This window comes from Geotrypetes seraphini, chromosome 4 (genome assembly GCF_902459505.1).
Source record: "Geotrypetes seraphini chromosome 4, aGeoSer1.1, whole genome shotgun sequence".
Taxonomy (NCBI): domain Eukaryota; kingdom Metazoa; phylum Chordata; class Amphibia; order Gymnophiona; family Dermophiidae; genus Geotrypetes; species Geotrypetes seraphini.
In genome coordinates this window covers 142,842,447-142,859,667 of record NC_047087.1, presented here as the reverse complement: position 1 = coordinate 142,859,667, position 17,221 = coordinate 142,842,447, and the positions used below count along the sequence as shown (strand labels likewise).

General features: G+C 42.4%; 1 protein-coding gene across 10 annotated transcripts in view; it reads left to right on the top strand.

The window, feature by feature from the left end:
* RSPRY1 (ring finger and SPRY domain containing 1) overlaps positions 1 to 12,555 on the top strand; it is a 351,216-nt gene extending 338,661 nt beyond the window's left edge. For 6 of the 10 annotated variants that reach the window (XM_033940896.1, XM_033940893.1, XM_033940890.1 and 3 more), the window contains 3 exons: positions 5,583 to 5,735; positions 7,149 to 7,253; positions 10,242 to 11,454. In XM_033940896.1, the coding sequence (XP_033796787.1) occupies positions 5,583 to 5,735; positions 7,149 to 7,253; positions 10,242 to 10,338 (355 nt within the window). In that variant the 3' untranslated portion in view covers positions 10,339 to 11,454. Of the gene's footprint in view, positions 1 to 5,582; positions 5,736 to 7,148; positions 7,254 to 10,241 lie in introns of all 10 variants that reach the window. The other 4 variants (XM_033940897.1, XM_033940899.1, XM_033940898.1 and 1 more) reach the window with 4 other exon arrangements.
* Positions 12,556 to 17,221: the final 4,666 nt, after the last annotated feature.

Genomic DNA, 17,221 nt, shown 5'->3' with positions numbered 1-17,221 from the left:
CTATAGCGCATCTATTATATGCAAGTACTTTCTCTGTCCCTGGTGGTCTCACAATCTGTTTTTGTACCTGGGGCAATGGAGTGATAAGTGACTTGCTCAGGATCATAAAGAGCTGCAGTGGGAATTGAACCCAGTTCCCTAGAATCAAAGTCCTCTGCTCTAAACCATTAGGCTACTCTTCTGCCTTCCCCTCCATACTTTCTTTTTCCCTTATTTTTCTGTTTCTTTAGCCCTGCCTTTCTCTGTGCTTATTCTTTTTTCTCCTTCCTTTTTTCTTATATCTTAATACTATTTCTACTGTCTCTTTATTCCATCATTTGGAGTTGTCTCTTTTTTTCTGCACACCCAGAGCTTTTGCTTTGGTAACCTGCTTTTGCTTCTCTCATGAGTGAGCTTCTTGGTTTGCATTCTTTCTTGTCTTCATATATGGTCCTTCCTCTCTCTCATTTCCATTGTTGTTGTTGAATGCTGGTTTTCATTTTGGGGAATTTCTTACTAATTTTCTGTGGCAGTTAAGGTAGATTTTGCAGTAGTAGATTATATTGGTACTAGTCTTTAAGCCCATTACATTAACTGGTGCTAGAATAGATGTGTCTGTCTTTCTTTCTTTCTCTCTCTTCTTGGCCGCTGTCTTTCTGTCTCTCTCTCCTCGGCTGTCCACCACCACACCTTGCCTGCTCCCCCTGTCCAGCAGTAGCGCTTTCTTTTTGTCTCTCTCTCTCCTTGGCTGCTGTCTGTCTGTCTTTGTTTCTTTCGGTCTCTCTCTCTCCTTGGCCCCTGTGTCTGTCTGTCTTTCTTTCTTTCTGTCTCTCTCCTTGGCCGCTATCTGTCTGTCATTCTTTCTTTCTTTTTGTCTCTCTCCCTCCCGCTGTCTATCTTTCTTTCTATCTCTCTCCCTCCCAGTGTTGTCTGTCTTTCTTTCTGTCTGTCTCTCTCCTGCCCCCTGTCTTTCTTTATGTCTGTCTCTCTCCCTGAACCCCCTGTTTCTCTTTCTTTCTGTCTGTTTTTCTCTCTGTCCCCGTCTGTCTGTCTCCCATCCTTCCCCCTCCACTTCCCTGTATTTAAGAAACATAGAAGATGACGGCAGAAAAGGGCTACAGCCCATCAAGTCTGCCCACTCTGCTTACCCACCCCCTGTCTATGCCCTAATGACCCAATTTCCTTATCTTGACCCTCGTAGGGATCCCACATGGGTATCCCATTTATTCTTAAAGTCTGGCACGCTGTCTGCCTCGATCACCTGCACTGGAAGCTTGTTCCAATGATCAACCACTCTCTCTGTGAAGAAATACTTTCTGGTGTCGCCATGAAATTTTCCGCCCCTGAGTTTGAGTGGGTGCCCTCTTGTGGCCGAGGGTCCCTTGAGAAAGAAAATATCATCTTCCACTTCGACACGTCCCGTGAGGTACTTAAATGTTTCGATCATGTCTCCCCTCTCCCTACGTTCCTCAAGAGTGTAGAGCTGCAATTTGTTCAGTCTCTCTTCGTACATCCTGTAATTCTTACCATCATGGGAGGACTCATTCATTCGACTAAACACCTCTTCTGACAGCCGGATGCCTCGCAGCACCCGCACCCTGTCCGCCTCGTCCAGGCCGAAGGACACCCTCCTGCCGTTGCTCTCGCCACCACCTATCACCACCGCCACACCACAGGAGACAAACCGCTGCATTAAGTGCCGCACGCGCTGCAAACCGCCACACGCACCGCAAATCGAACATGGCCACGGAGGCACAAATCACAGAAGCAGGGATCACGCCGTTGTTAATGCGCATGCGCGCTTAGGGTTTTATTATAGAGGATATAGTTAAATTGCTTAATATGCATACATTTTTGCTAAAATAGCTTTACAGCCTTTGTATGTCTGGATTTTTTAAAATGCCTTCTGTCTGCCTTTTTTCTTCTTTCTCTATGAATGCAACTCTTCTATCACCATGTTTTCTTATAGCAGCTGCTCTCCTCCCATCTCCCCTTCCTTCCAAAGTGGTTTCCTTTCATTCTCTGCCTCAATGGCAGTACCAGCCTACTATGCTATCCTTTGCTTCTGTGAGGAGGCGGGATTCACTGAGGGCCAGATTCTCAAAACTTAAGGTTGCCTTTAGCGTGGTCGCTAAACTGGTGCGTGGTCGCTAAACTGGTTCCAGATGGTTTAGCCTGCGTGCATTTTAACGTTGGATTATCAAAACGGCTTAGCGCAGTCTTTAGTGATCTTTCTAGAAGTCTCCGACACTACCATATGGGCTCTTGAATATTAAAATGAGCATTCCGGTGGATTCTTAAAAATTACTGAGTCATTCTCCAAGAGTGGCGTCAGCTTTTGGCGACAAAAATCTGCGACTGGTCCAGGGGTGCCGGGACAGTGCCAGCACTGTTAAAAGTGCATCTAGTGACATGTGTTTTGATGTGGCTAATGAAAAAACAATAAAAATTATGATACTCATCAATTATAGTCTTTTATCTTTTTTTTAGTGGGAGTGGTAAAAAGCACGCTTCTTGAGCATGTATTATAGCCGTGTCTTATGATTTATAGTAGTTTATGTGGGAGAAAAGGCATGTCTTATGCATGCTTGTTAAAAGCCGATATTGCATCTCCCCTCCCACCGCCACGCAACACACACCCCAACCACCTCAGCTATGGAAGAGATGCCCCTTCTCTCCTGTCACAAACAACACCCCTCCCCCCCCTCCCCGGCAGCAGGAGAGATGCCCACTCCTGCTGCCAAGCAACATACCCCCAACACCCCCTCAGCAGCTGGAGAGATACACACACTCTCCTGTTGCCATGCAAACCCCCCCCCCTTGTGCCTCCAACTACCCCCACTCTCTCCCCCTTACCTTACTTAGATGGATGGCTGGAGGGGTACCTACTCCCTCCGGCCAGCAGGTCCACCTCTTCAAAACGGTGGGCCTTCCCCTCCCCGCTGCACCTTGGATTGCACTGGGGAGAGGCCTGCCAACCTCATTTGCATGAATGTTTTTTGGAGAATGACTCACTTTTTAAAAATTGCTACTATAACAGCTGCAACAGCGGCCCGTTGGTTTTTAACGCAACGTTTTGAGAATCTGGGCCTGACTCAGAGATTTCAAAGTACAGGGAGCTGCTATTGCCTCTGATGTCATGGCAAAAGGAGGCTGTCATGCACACTGTGTGAACTTCTTCCACTTCCAAGAGCAGAGAGCTACTATAGGCTCTTTGGAAAGATTCAGTTTTTTTTCCAGCTTTAGAATAGTATAGAAAGAGACAGAACTGCAGTTGGCGTGAGAAGATCCAAAGTGAGCAGTTTGGAGTAGGGAAAAACATCTTCTCTTTCTGGTTAATAGGTTTGTGAGAGCTAGCAAAGAATTTCTCTAAGCAGCTGGTGACCTCTATACATATAGCTCTGGGGATCAGTGTCCCAGAACCTTGAATATACTGATAAAAGGGAAATTTCTATTTGTCCTGTTTACCCTTTTTTTATCTATCAGTGTTGTTCTGGCCTGCCTTCTGTGCATATAACCAGCCATAGGGTATCATAGGAGGCCAAAGATTACACTTCCTTTTTCACAGTCGGGTTTTCTTCCTTCCCTCCTGCTGTACTCCACACTATTCTTCTAGCTTTCATTTTTTTTTGTTGTTGTTGGCACAGCTTGAGTCCCTAGAAGCATTGGATGGAAGGGAAGAGAGATTGGACCCAAGCAACTTCAGTTTTGGGAGGAAGGTGAGGTTGGGACCAAGGCCCGGATACACTAAACTCACCATGCAGTTAATGATCATCACTAAACCAGTTTGAACAGGTTTAGCATCAAAGTAATTTACTGACTGACACATTTGTTGCAGCCTCCGACTCTGCTATGCAAATGAGCTCATTAATATTAAAATGAGCACTCCGACTGATGCCCTAACATCGCTTAGGCATGCACAAAACTTAGCGCGAACTTCTTTTTTTTTATTTGCAAAATATTTCCTCTTATTTTATTTATGGTTTGCTTCCATCCCTTGATTAACTTTCTCAAAGCTCTTTAATGTCAAAGAAGTTGGCTTGTTGATGAATGGGTGCCACTGGCCCTAAATGCTGGGACTATCTATATGATATGATTTACGAATATGGATAATGTCAAGGCCAGACTGATTCACCATTTTTTTAACAACTTCCATAATTTCATCTGCAGTTTTACTGTTAATAGCCTCTTCCTTCATGTTTCCATTCAAGTATTCTGCTGTCAGTTTGGAAATGTCACATCTCTGTGGTGGTACATATACCACAACGCTAGGATTTTGTTTAGCAAAATCAACCACCTTTTCTTCTATAAAGTCTCTGACGCCACGTGAGGTCTGCCCACCCCATTTTGCAAGACGCTCTTCAGGACCTTAGCACCAACTTCTAATGACCCAAAATTATCGACAGGTCTGCCATATACCGGTGTGTTAAAGGCACATTTTATGCATGCCCCTCTTGTCAGCCATGGATCCCCAGACCTCCCAACCCTTCCCTCCCCCCGTGAAGATTCACATGAGGGATGCCACACTCTCCTGCCTTGGCCACCCAGATACCCCCCTCCAAAACACACACACAGTTCCCGCCCTGCTCCTCTACCTTGTACAGAAGAAGACAGGGCAAGGGCCTAAGGTTCTGATTAGGAAGGGCCTTAGGCATTTGAGCCAATCAGGAACTTAGGCCCTTCCTGGTACATCCCAGGATGCAGTGGGAAGGGGAAGGCCCACTATTTTGAAGAGGCAGGCCTATCGGCAGGAGGGCCTGGGCTACTCTCCTGCTGTCTTCTTCTGTACAAGATACGGGGGTGGGACGAAGGGGAGGGGTCCAAGTGGCCGTGACAGGAGGTAGTGGGCATCTCTCCTGATGATCTTTGGGGGGGATGGATCAAGGTGGCTGCATTCTTCACAGGGAGGGGGGCACAGTGTGGGGGGTCCGGGTGGCAGGAGAGAATGGGCATCCTTCCTGCTGACAATCTTTGCTGGGAGAGGGGAAAGGCAGGAGTATGCAGAGTCTAGGTGGTCAAGGAAGAAGGGAATGTCCACCCTGCTGACGATCTTCACGGGGGGGGGGGAGTCTGGGTTTCTGAGGCAGAAGGGAGTGGGCATCCCTCTTGTGTCTCTCTTTTTGTTTTGGGGGTTGTTGTCAGGGGGGCTGGGATGACTTCCTTTTTTTTTAATGAAGACAGATGTGCGTGTGTAACACATGCACAAAATCTGTTCCCATCAAAAAAAAATCTTCCTGCCCCAATCAGCTGAGCGGGCAAGAGGTTGCTTTGGGACTTCCACTGCCGGCTCTGCGCATGTGTCAAAGTCACTTTTCCATTGACTGATCAGATGAGATTACGGCAGACCTCCATGAAACTCATTTGCATACAAAGTCATTTGAACATCGATCGCCATTTTCACATTGGTCAATTTGTCAGCCCCACAGCGACCCAGGATTTTAACGACAATTTTAGTGCATCCGGGCCCAAGTAGCATGTGGTGATTGAAGTCAGAGTCGGTCCTAAGTGGTAGACCAGAGTGTACAGCAGGTTAAATATATTTGATTTTGCATTTCATTGTGGTAGTGGTGATGTCTGATTTTTCTATTTTGCTTTTTTTCTAGATCTGGCTTTTTTGCTGCAGCAAGTTTTATGTCCTATCAACAATGTGAGTTTAATTTTGGAGCAAAACCTTTTAAGTACCCACCTGCTATTAAATTTAGTACTTTTAATGATTACGCCTTCCTGACACCTGATGAAAAAGTCATTTTGCCAAGGTAATTATTATCTTTGAATGTTTATACAGTGCTTGTTGATTTTTTTAGGCAGCATGTTACAGTAATGTAAAGACTGGCCTAATGTTGTTTGAAGCATTTTGTTGCAAAGCTTAGGTGGGCCTGGCCTATAATTTGAGAACAGTGCAGCAGAACTGGTGATTAGGTTCATAAAGGTATACTGGTGTTCTAAAATATTTGCAATGATGGCTTTTTTTAGGTAGGGTTAAAGCTGTTTAATTTCTTGGATTTGGTGTTGGAAAATAAATAATTGTTGGTACATGAGGCTGAAAGTATATTGATGGGGGAACTGGATATAAGTTTTTACCAGACAGCTTGTCGGTTAGGTTGTACAGGAGTTTCCCCAGCTGATATCCATTTTAATCTTAATAAGATGAAATTGACTACATGTATTTTTGACCTATGCCCAGCATCTCTTGTGTTAGAGACATGTGTAGTTTATCTGTCTTGCTATCTTTAACCCAGCTAGAAGCAGGCTGGCCTAATGGGAACTGGGGAGACAGTGTATGCTGCTTTGCTGAGACAGTAGTCCTGCAGGAGCAGGCCAGGAAATAACATTTTTATATCTCAGGACTAGTTTTGTGGATTTCTTTTTAACTTACCCCATCCATGATTGAACTCTCTGACGCTTTAAATAAATATTATTTTGTTCACTTGTATTTCATTTTACCCTTAGTTCAGGCAGAGGCCCTTTTACTAATCTGCATTGAACTGCTAGTGCAGTTAACATGACATCTGCTAATAGTTCCTGCATAACAAAACCAACTAGTGCAGTAAAAATGCTAGGCTAGCGGGTTAATGCAGGCATGAGTATGACTAATTGTGCAGTACATGCAAAAAATATTTGCTGTATTTTAGGAAATGGCTCTGAAATTTTTCACATTATTATGGTTCTGTGATTTTATGTTGCCACTAATGCTCTGACAATTCTTTTTTTCTGAGGTTTGGCATGTTGCTTTTCCTTTCTAGAAAGTATATTTAGGAGGGAATTCATGAAAGGGTGTTAGCACGCGCTGATCTCTAAAGATGCTCATAGAAATATAATGGGCATCTTCAGTGGTTATAGTTTGTGCTAACATACATAGCACCCTTTGTTGAATTCCCCCCTTAGTTTGCTTTATATTTTTATGTTTTATGAAATTGTATACTTCTGTTTTTGTTATGATGAGACAATGATATTTTCTTGTATAATCCCATGTGTTAAAGTTTTATTTCATTTTGGCCCTTTGAGCAAGATATATTAAATGTTTTTTCTGTAACTATGGGAGAACATATAGCAGCTGTCTGTCCCAATGCATGTAAAGTGAAAAAAGTTTTATTTTGAGATAATTTGGTATGTTTGTACAATCCCTTATTTCAGTAGTTTATCATGGTGTTACATTATTTCTCTTTTAGGCACAGGCGTCTAGCTTTGTTGAAGCAAGTGAGTATCCGAGAGAACTGCTGCACACTTTGCTGTGATGAGGTAGCAGACACCGAACTCAGGCCTTGTGGACACAGGTATGCTTACTTATTGCATATTCAGGGCTTTTTTTGATGTGTACTCAAGGGTACTGAGTACCTCGTACCTTTTCTGTTGCTTGATAAAAATGAACCATAGTCCCCAAGTATTCGTAAAATAGCTCAGGTTCTGCACACAAAACTGCCTTGCTTTAAGAAGAACTTGGCATTTTAACTGTCCCAATAAAGTAGTAATGGTAAGTAGATTATCCAAAATCTAAAAAAATTACCTCATTTGACATTTTTAGGTACATATCTTGTTACTTCTCTATTTTGTGCTAATATTTTTTTATAGTATATTAACATAATCTATTGATGCTTTTCATCATATGGTTGGAAAAACACTTGTGCTGTGATTTCACAAAGCAATCTGCTGCCTGAGGCCTCCCCCAAGACACTCAAAAGGGGAAAACATTTAAAGGGAGCGGGGGGGGAGGGAGTCCCCTCATTCAGAATACTGACAAGATGGATTTCCTAAGAAAATAAAAACCATATTAAAAAAGGACATTCTTAATAGTAGTTTAACTATATAGCCTAGGACTCTCTAAACTAAAACTGAACTAAACCTTAATTTTATAGACCGAGTCTTCAGCCAAAAAGGTGCTTGACTCGGTTTACAATAATGTAAGTACAGTATATTACATAAATATAGAAGAAGAATATAATCTAGAATGGCTTAGGGCTCCTTTTACAAAGCCACGCTAGGGCCTTAACACGCGGAATAGCGCACGCTAAATTGCTGCACGCGCTAGCCGCTACCGCCTCCTTTTGAGCAGGCGGTAGATTTCCGGCTAGTGCGCGCTAATCCAGTGTGTGTGCTAAAACCGCTAGCGTGGCTTTGTAAAAGGACCCCTTAGTTTCCAAAGTGTTTAGTAAACAAGAAAGTTTTCAGAGCTTTCCAAAATAAAATGAAGGGGCCTAGACTTCTAAGTAAAAGCGGTAGCTCATTCCAGAGCTGTTAGTTTGAAAATAAGAGAGTGGCTGAATCTCTTGAAAGTTCTATTTTTACCCCTAAGGGAAGGAAATGTAAGTTTTAATTTATTTGAACTCCTAGCGAGATGAGATCTGTGTACATTCCAATCTAAAGGAACCAAAGTAATAAAAATGCCAAAGTAAATTTTAAATGCAATACAAATGCACTTAAATTGAATTCTAAGATACACTGGAAGCCAATGTAATTCCTTTAGCAATGGGGTTCCGTGATAGAATTTACTCTTATCAAAGATGAGCTTGGCAGCGGTACTCTGTATCATTTGAAGTCTCTGCAGACTGACCTTTGAGAGACCCAGGTACATTGAGTTGCAATAATCCAACCTTGACAAGATAATTGACTGAACCAATGCAGAGAAGTGTTGCTGATGAAAGAGCGCTCTCACTCTTCTCAGGATACGGAGGCTAAAGAAACACTTTTTAACAAGAGAATTTAGCTGATTCTTAAAAATAAGAGATGAATCAATAACAATACCCAATGTTAGCGAGGAAAACTCAATTTTCAGAGATTCTCCTGAGTCTAAGGTCACATCTGAGGGAAGAGAATCTAACTTTGGACCGATCCATAAAAGTTTGGTCTTAGCAGCATTCAATTTCATCTGGACCATCATCTCCCCCCTCCCCCCCACACATTAACCTTTTCTTGTGGTTGTCCTAATGTTTCCTGCTTCCTCCTTCCCCCATGTCCAGAATCATCATCTAATCTCTGCCCCCACCCCAGCGTTTCACCTGTTTGCCTATGTAAACACATATACACCCCTTTCCGTGGCCCTCCACCCCAACAACTTCTGCTACTGTGACTTGGACTTGTGGCAGCAGCATAAAAAATGCTTTGGACCTTTCAGTCTTTGTGCACACTGATGGCTTTTCCCCTCAGAAATAGTAAGTCTACAGTAGAGAAGGTGGGACTAGCAGAACCATAATTGCCCCCTACCCCACCTCTTTTCAAGATTTTTTTTGCAGTGCCACAGGTCTCGTGAACAGTGGCAGAGGGGAAGAGGGATACTGGACCAGGAGTCTAGGCTGGGAGCCAAGTGAAGCCACAGCTGCAAGGGTGTTTTGAGATTACTTTTGCCACCTGAGGTGACTGCTCCTACTTATTTCAACTCCCAGTTGCTTAAGAACTTGCCCTCTCTTGGGTTATAATGCTTTGAGCCTTTATTCACAACAGTCTATTTTATACCCTTCCACCTGTGCATTTTCATTTACAGTATCCCCAACTGACTTGAAAATTAGAAGCTTGACCTAAGGCTTGAACTTAGATCAGCGGTTCTGAAACCTGTCCTGAGGGATCACCAGCCAGTTGAGTTTTCAAGATATTCCTAATGAATATGCCTGAAAGAGATTTGCGTATAATGGAGGTGACAGGTATCCAAATCTGTTAGGTTTTCAGGAGATTCCTAATGAAACTGGCTGGTGGTCTTACAGGACAGGTTTCAGAGCCATTGCTTGAGATGACAGTGCAACATTCCCCTAAGCTGACACCATAGTCTGTTTTTATAAAATCTACTTTCCACTCTTCAACTGTTCATAATGTATTCATCCTTTGCATGATTTTGAAGGGAGCTAATCAAGGGGTATGACTAACTATCAGGGAGTAAAGATTTCAGGACATTTGCTTGGTGTTAGGTCAGAGGTTCTCAACCAGGTCCTCAGGACACACACAGCCAGTCAGATTTTCATGATACCCACAATGTAATAAATGTAATAAATTTGCATGCACTGCCTCCATTGTACACAAACCTATCTCATGCATATTCATTGTGGATATCTTAAAAACTAGATTAACTTGGTGTGTCCCAAGGACTGGAATGAGAACCCCTGTGTTAAATTAATTAGTATTAGTTTTTGACCATAGAGAAATAAAAATTTGCCTATTTTACTGTATGCATTTGACTGCCTCAAAACACTGGTGGTTCTCATTGCTAGAGATTTTAATTATACAATGAGTTTCAGTACTGCTGTCAGTTGTCACTTTTGAGTGTTCTCTTTCCTCAGTGACCTGTGTATGGAGTGTGCCTTGCAGTTGGAGACCTGCCCATTATGTCGACAAGAAATAATGACTCGTGTTCGACAGATTGCTCACATTTCATGACATTGGTGGAGCCACATCATGAACTTAATTTTAAAACAGCCCTGGGGGAGGAGCAGACTTCATGTTCTTTCATGCATTCACACAAACAGCCAAGGCCAAATTTTATACTAAAGAAAATATTCTACGACCCCCCTCTTTTTTAAAATGCTGTTAAACTGCGGACTAATCCAGCTCGCCAGCACTGGTTTTCAGAAAAGCAAAATTGTACTTGAAGCAGCTATCAATGTTTCATGCTTATATTCAGTTACTTCCAAGATGTCTAGGAATTTTCTACACTCACTTCTGCAAGTGCAGGAAGAAGAATTTGCACTAGAATTCTGCATATTAAATTCATGTTGCATACTAAAACAATGACCACACCCTGAGTCTTTATTTTGGGCAGGGGAAATATTACAGCATGAGTAATTGATTATATATAATCAGTACTTCCTGGGTAATGCAGTTCCTGCTGGTCAGAAATCTCTTGTACTTACCTTCTGGAATAATCCCTCTTCCACACAAAGTGAATGTGTATTACTGTTTTGGAAAGGAGAACCTTGTCTTACTAGTAACCTGAACTAAAGAAAATAAAAGGGACTTATTTTTTTAAAAAGTACAGTATGTGATTCCAAAGAACATACAATTTTTCTTTTTACTAGAAAGATTGATTGCATTTTCACAACATGATGATCCTAATTTTGTATTTAATCTTTGTTTTCCATGCCTGAATCCAGATTTCTTTATTTAAATGTGTTTTTTTTTTAATGCAGAAGACATCCTTGCCTTTATTGTTTAGCTGGACTGGATAAAGGTTAACTTGGTATATTCTTAAAGCACCATGAATCAAGCTTTTGTTTGTTTTTTTAACAGTATTGTTTTGCAAGATACAAACATTTTGAAAAAAAAGTTGATTATATTCTTGAAAAACCTGGAACAAATTCTAGGCAAATGCATTAATATTGTTTTGAAATAAATGCTCTTTGACTAGGAAAGGCTTACTTAGATTGTTTTTTTTTACTAAAACTTTCAAACAACTCAGAATTTACAAATACTTAGGGCTCCTTTCACAAAGGTGTGTTAGATCCTTTTAAGCAGGCGGTAATTTTTCGGCTAGCGCACGCGCTAAAAACGCTAATACACCTTAGTAAAAGGAGCCCTTAGTTTAAAAACATTATATTACATTGATTTTTATATCCCTCTATTTATTTTGGGCTCATTTTACAAAAGTGCGCTAACATTTTTAGCACACGCTAGCCGAAAAACTACCACCTGCTTAAAAGGAGGCGGTAGCGGCTAGCACGCAGCAATTTAGCGTTCGCTATTCCACACGTTAAGGCCCTAACACACCTTTGTAAAAGGAGCCCTTTGTATATATCACAAATTTATATGCAACGTTTGTAGCATATATATTTCTCCAATAACTTGCCAGCTTCCTGGTTCTGTGGTTTTCTCTTTGGTCCTTTTTTATTCTTTGAAATCCAACAGATATTCTAAAGAAATTTATATAGAAGGGGTCAAGAAAGTCTGCCTGTCTGGAATCAAAATAGGGGCTTCTTTTACAAAGCTGCACTAACGGCTGCCATGTGGCAAACACTTCGACGTCCATTAATTCCCTATGAACTTTAGAGCGATTACTGCAGCAGCAACTGCCAGCACAGCTTTGTAAAAGGAGGGGTAACTTAGGGCTCCTTTTACTAAACGGCACTAGAGAATAATGTGTCTGTGGAGATCCCACCCAGGTTCTAATTCCAAAATTCAGATTTTATAGCTCTAGGAACCAAATTGACAGTTCAGAAGCTCTGGGTTAAAAATAATTCTATGAGCCATTTCTTCCATAAGATAGTATTCTGCTGTGACATATCACAAGTAATAGGATGGCCTAACACATAGTCAATCCAGTTTGCTAAGCATGACAGTACACTGTAGGCAAAGTTACCATTTTTATCAGTGGAAATATAATTTCTTGAACCACTGCATTGGAGTACATACTACATATGCTTCACATACTACGGCAACTAGAGCATTTTAGGAACTGAAATTATTGGGGGAGGCAACTACGATCTTGATGCTTCTCTCTAGTTCTACTCTTTTGAGATCTAAGCAGTTGGGCCTGCTCAATATGAGCTAGATTCACTAAGCCCACCGATCAAGTTCTGACCACTTAGTGACCCGATTTCCCTCCGACCCGATTCACTAACCTCTGTCCCGATCATCTTCCGATCTGCGCATGCAAATGAGGGGGAACAGCATTCAAATGTAGGCAGGCAGCGATTCACTAAAAAATACTGACACCCCGACTAGGCTGACCGATCCAAAAATAAGCGTCTGCTGAGGACCAGTCGCTCAGGTCCTTTCCGACTACCCTGCCTTCTGCCACCCTGGTCTCTGCCCTGCTTCGATCTCCTGCTCTCTGCCCCAGTCTCCTGCTCTCTGCCCCGACTCTCCTGCCCTTCCCCGCAGTGCAAGCCCATGGTTTTAACCCACGGGTTTAAAGCGGGTTAAAACCACGCACTTGCGAAGAAAAAAAAAGCAAAATTTCCTGCTCTGCCAGGCACATAGGGCCAGTGCATGTTCAGACCATCTAGAGATGGTCTGTGCATGTGTTGGGATCGCTGTAGAGCAATCTGGGCGATCAGTTGGGCTACTGACCTTGCGTTAACATACATGCATGTGATTGGGGTGATAGTTTTGTTGTTAGGTTTGGTGTGTTGGTGATTGATGGGCTTTAGGATGATGTATGCTTTGATAGAAGGTTTTTTTTCTTTTGTTTGTTGTCTTTATTGCTTTTATTGTGTTTGTTCCAAATAATGGGTATGATGTTCTGGAGGTGTCCATGTTGATTGTTGTGTGTGTTCGTTTGGTGTGAGGGTTTAAATCTTTGTTGTTGTGTGGGGTGCCATTAGGTGGTGGTGCTGCATGTAGGGTGCACACAGTGGGTAGCAGCAATGCAGGTGATATACAGAAGTGGTAGGATTAGCGTGATTAGGGTTCTCATTATGTAGTCTGAGTATAGGCTGGCCTGGAGGACTTTTCTTTTGGTGAGTGTTACCGTATTCAGTCGTCGCCCTTCAATCACCACACAATGGCGCTGCCCTGAAGAAGTAGAGCAAGTTTAAAGTTTGACGCTTAGCGCCGTATGGGTTTTAGGGAGGCGGATCTCATCTCCCATGCTGGCCCAACTTCCTCCTCCTGCGGCAGAAGGCAGTGGCTTGAACGGTGGGGCAGCTCCCGATCGCAATGGAGCTGCCCTGAAGAAGTAGAGCTAGTCAAATGGACAATGTCAAGATCAACCTTAATCTCCATCTACTTCTTTATTCTAAAGACCTTGGGGGCTTGGGACTGTCTGTAGGGAAGGAGGAGGCCAGTACACATCCTATTTAGGATGATTTTATCTTTTTTTGGTTTTCTCTGCCTTCACTAGGATCTACCTTTATAATCCTAGACCTATTCTTAACCCTTTCCTCGCCCATTCTGGAACATTCACTACCAGCTGGTACACTGGACTATGAACAGGTCCACACTCATCATATCTTTCAAAATATGTTATGGAACTTCACATTACTTCCTTTTTTCTGCTCTTATGCTTATGCTAAAAAGGACGTACCTTTGTTAAAAGTTTTCTTTTATGAATTTGTGACTGCACTGTTTGGTATCTCACTATTATTACATGGAGATCTCCCGCTTGTATTGTATTGTCAAGGAAGGGGTGGGGATAAACTTGAAAACTTTATTGTTCAGCAGACTTGTACCTTGCTTATGGCAATGCTTCTTTTTTTATTCTTTTGTCTGCTGTTATTTGTACTGTTATGCCTAGTTTTAATAAATATAGTTTTTAAAAAAAAGTTTTCTTTTATTCCAAATTATATATTGCTCTTCCTTCAGAACATTACTGTTTTCTACCTGTTATACTGTTATGGAGTATACCTAACATAAGAACATAAGAAATGCCTGCACCGGATCAGACCTTGGGTCCATCTAGTCCGGCGATTCGCACACGCGGAGGCCCAGCCAGGCCTACCCTGACGAATACCTTAGTTACTCATATCCCTCAATGTGTCTTTCAAGAAGATGTGCCTCCAACTTGCCCTTAAATCCTTGAATGGTGGTTTCCTCCACAACCTCTTCCGGGAGAGCGTTCCAGGCGTTCACTACTCGCTGTGTGAAGCAGAACTTTCTGACATTTGTCCTGGCCCTGTCCCCCCACAGCTTCAGTCCATGATCTCTTGTCTGAGTCACCTTTGACAATGTGAATAAAGTTGTTTCCTGCTCTATTTTGTCGAATCCTTTCAGTATTTTAAAAGTCTCTATCAGATCCCCTCGCAGTCTCCTCTTCTCGAGGGTGAATAATCCTAGTTTTCTGAGGCGATCTTTGTAGCTCAAGTTCTCCATACCTTTTACAAGCTTCGTCGCTCGCCTCTGCACCCTCTTCAATAGTATTATATCCTTCTTTAGGTAGGGAGACCAATGTTGGACACAGCATTCCAAGTATGGTCTTACCATCGCTCTGTAAAGTGGCATTATGACATCCTCAGATCTACTCGTGATACCCTTCTTTATCATGTTTGCTTTTTTTGCCACCACTGCACATTGAGCCGACGGTTTCAGGGTCCTGTCTATCATTACCCCAGGTCCTTTTCTTGTTTGCTTTTGCCCAAAGTTACATCAAACAAGGTATACTGGTGCTCCTTGTTTTTCCTGCCCAGGTGCATCACTTTGCATTTTTCAACATTAAACTTCATTTGCCACTTCTCTGCCCATTTCTCTAGTTGTCTCAAATCTCTCTGGAGTTTCTCGCTGTCCGTCTATGATCTGATTGCCCGACACAGCTTTGTGTCATCCGCAAACTTGATGATTTCACTGGTCGTTTTTTCTTTCAGGTCATTTATGAAAATATTGAATAAGATGGGCCCAAGAACCGAACCCTGAGGCACTCCGCTAGTTACTTTCTCCCAGTCCGAGAACTTCCCATTTACGCTCACCCTCTGTCTTCTGTCTTCCAGCCATTTTCCTGTCCATCTTAGTATGTCCCCTTCTATTCCATGACTTTGTAGTTTTCTGAGAAGTCTCTCATGTGGAACTTTGTCGAACGCCTTCTGGATGTCCAAGTATATTATATCCACCGGTTCTCCGCTATCAACATGTTTGTTCACGGTCTCGAAAAACTGAAGTAAATTCATCAAACATGACTTCCCCTTCCAGAAGCCATGTTGACTAGCTCTCATTAGGTCATGGGTATCCAGATGTTGGACTATGCTATCCTTAATCAATGCTTCAACCATCTTCCCAGGGACCGATGTGAGACTCGCAGGTCTATAGTTTCCCGGTTCTCCTCTTGATCCTTTTTTGAAGATTGGGATGACGTTCGCTATCTTCCAGTCTTCTGGTATCTTTCCGGTTCTAATTGACATGTTAGCGAGGGATTTCAGAAGTTCTTCAATTTCTACCTTTAGCTTCTTTAATACTCTCGGGTGAATTCCATCTGGGTCAGGGGATTTGTCGTTTTTTAGTTTGTCGATCTGATAGTAAATCTGGTCCAGATCCACATTTACTGTGTTGAGGCTCTCTTCTATTACTCCCTTGAATACGTTCACTGTTTTGGGTACAGATGTGGTGTCTTCTTTGGTAAAGACCGACGCAAAGAAGGAATTTTATCTATCTGCAACCTGTTTGTCTTCTTTGATATATCCTTTTCTTCCTTGATCGTCAAGAGGGCCCACTGCCTCCTTGGCAGGTTTCTTCCCTTTTACGTATCTAAAGAAAGGTTTGAAGCTTTTGACCTCCTTCGCTATCCTTTCCTCATAGTTCCTTTTGGCGTCTCTCACTGCCTTGTGACACTTCTTCTGGTCGTCCTTGTGGCTGTTCCAAGCCTCGATTGTTTTCTTGTGTTTCCATTTTTGAAATGAGTTCTTCTTTTCCCTTATTGCATCCTTCACCTCTTTGGTTAGCCAAGCTGGTTCTCCTTTGCCTTTATTTTTCCTTCCCTTGGCTATCTGAACCATTGCTCAGTGCTCACGTAGATCAACCCTGATTCAACTCCAACTTCAGCTCTATTATTGGTTCCAAGTCCTACCCCACTGATATGTTATATTTATTTATTACAGTCACCTTCATTCCTGACTTTCCATTCTTCTCTGTGGCTCACAAAAAACAACAGGGCTCCCCTCCTGGCTAAGGACAGGAGCATGTAAACTCTCTCCATCTGCTGCACAAATCAAAATGTCCAGTGATGAGTACGGTATTCGAAACTCCAAGGAATTTCCAATCAAAACCTATTTCCGTTATCTGACAATGCTACCGTTCCCATTCTGTGATGTTGGTTTTGTAGCTCGCTGCAAACACTTCTCCTTCTACCAAGTTACCTTCCACTTATTTCTTTTACTTGGGCACGCTGTGCTGTCTGCAGTAGCTGCTATGTACTCTCTCTTCAGGGTTCCAAAGTTGACTCTGTGCATTTATTATCGTGGTACTATTATTTTCATTTTCCTATGACAATATGTCTGGTTTCTTCCACTCATAGTTCCATCACATGTTTTCAGCTGAAAATAAAGTTTCCAGTAATATGTGCTTTCCATAGTTTCTCTGGCTTGTGTTGCTACAATGCAAAAATAATGCCTCGTACTGAGTCTGATTCTTTTCCACTGGGCTACTGAAATTTCTGTTCCATCACCAGCCCTTCTAGTCTTTCTTTTCAGTGTTTCTCTTACTCTCATATTATCTGTGCAACAATATTTTTCCTTCTAGTTGCATGATTACTCTATTTCTCTCTATTGCATCATGGCCACCTTCTTTTTGTAGCCCTGCCTACCTCTCTTGCTTCTCAATAAAGACCTATGAAACAACTCTAACTCACAGGCACATTGCCTCTGTCTATTTCTATTTGGTCAACCTCAACTCTATGGTGTTC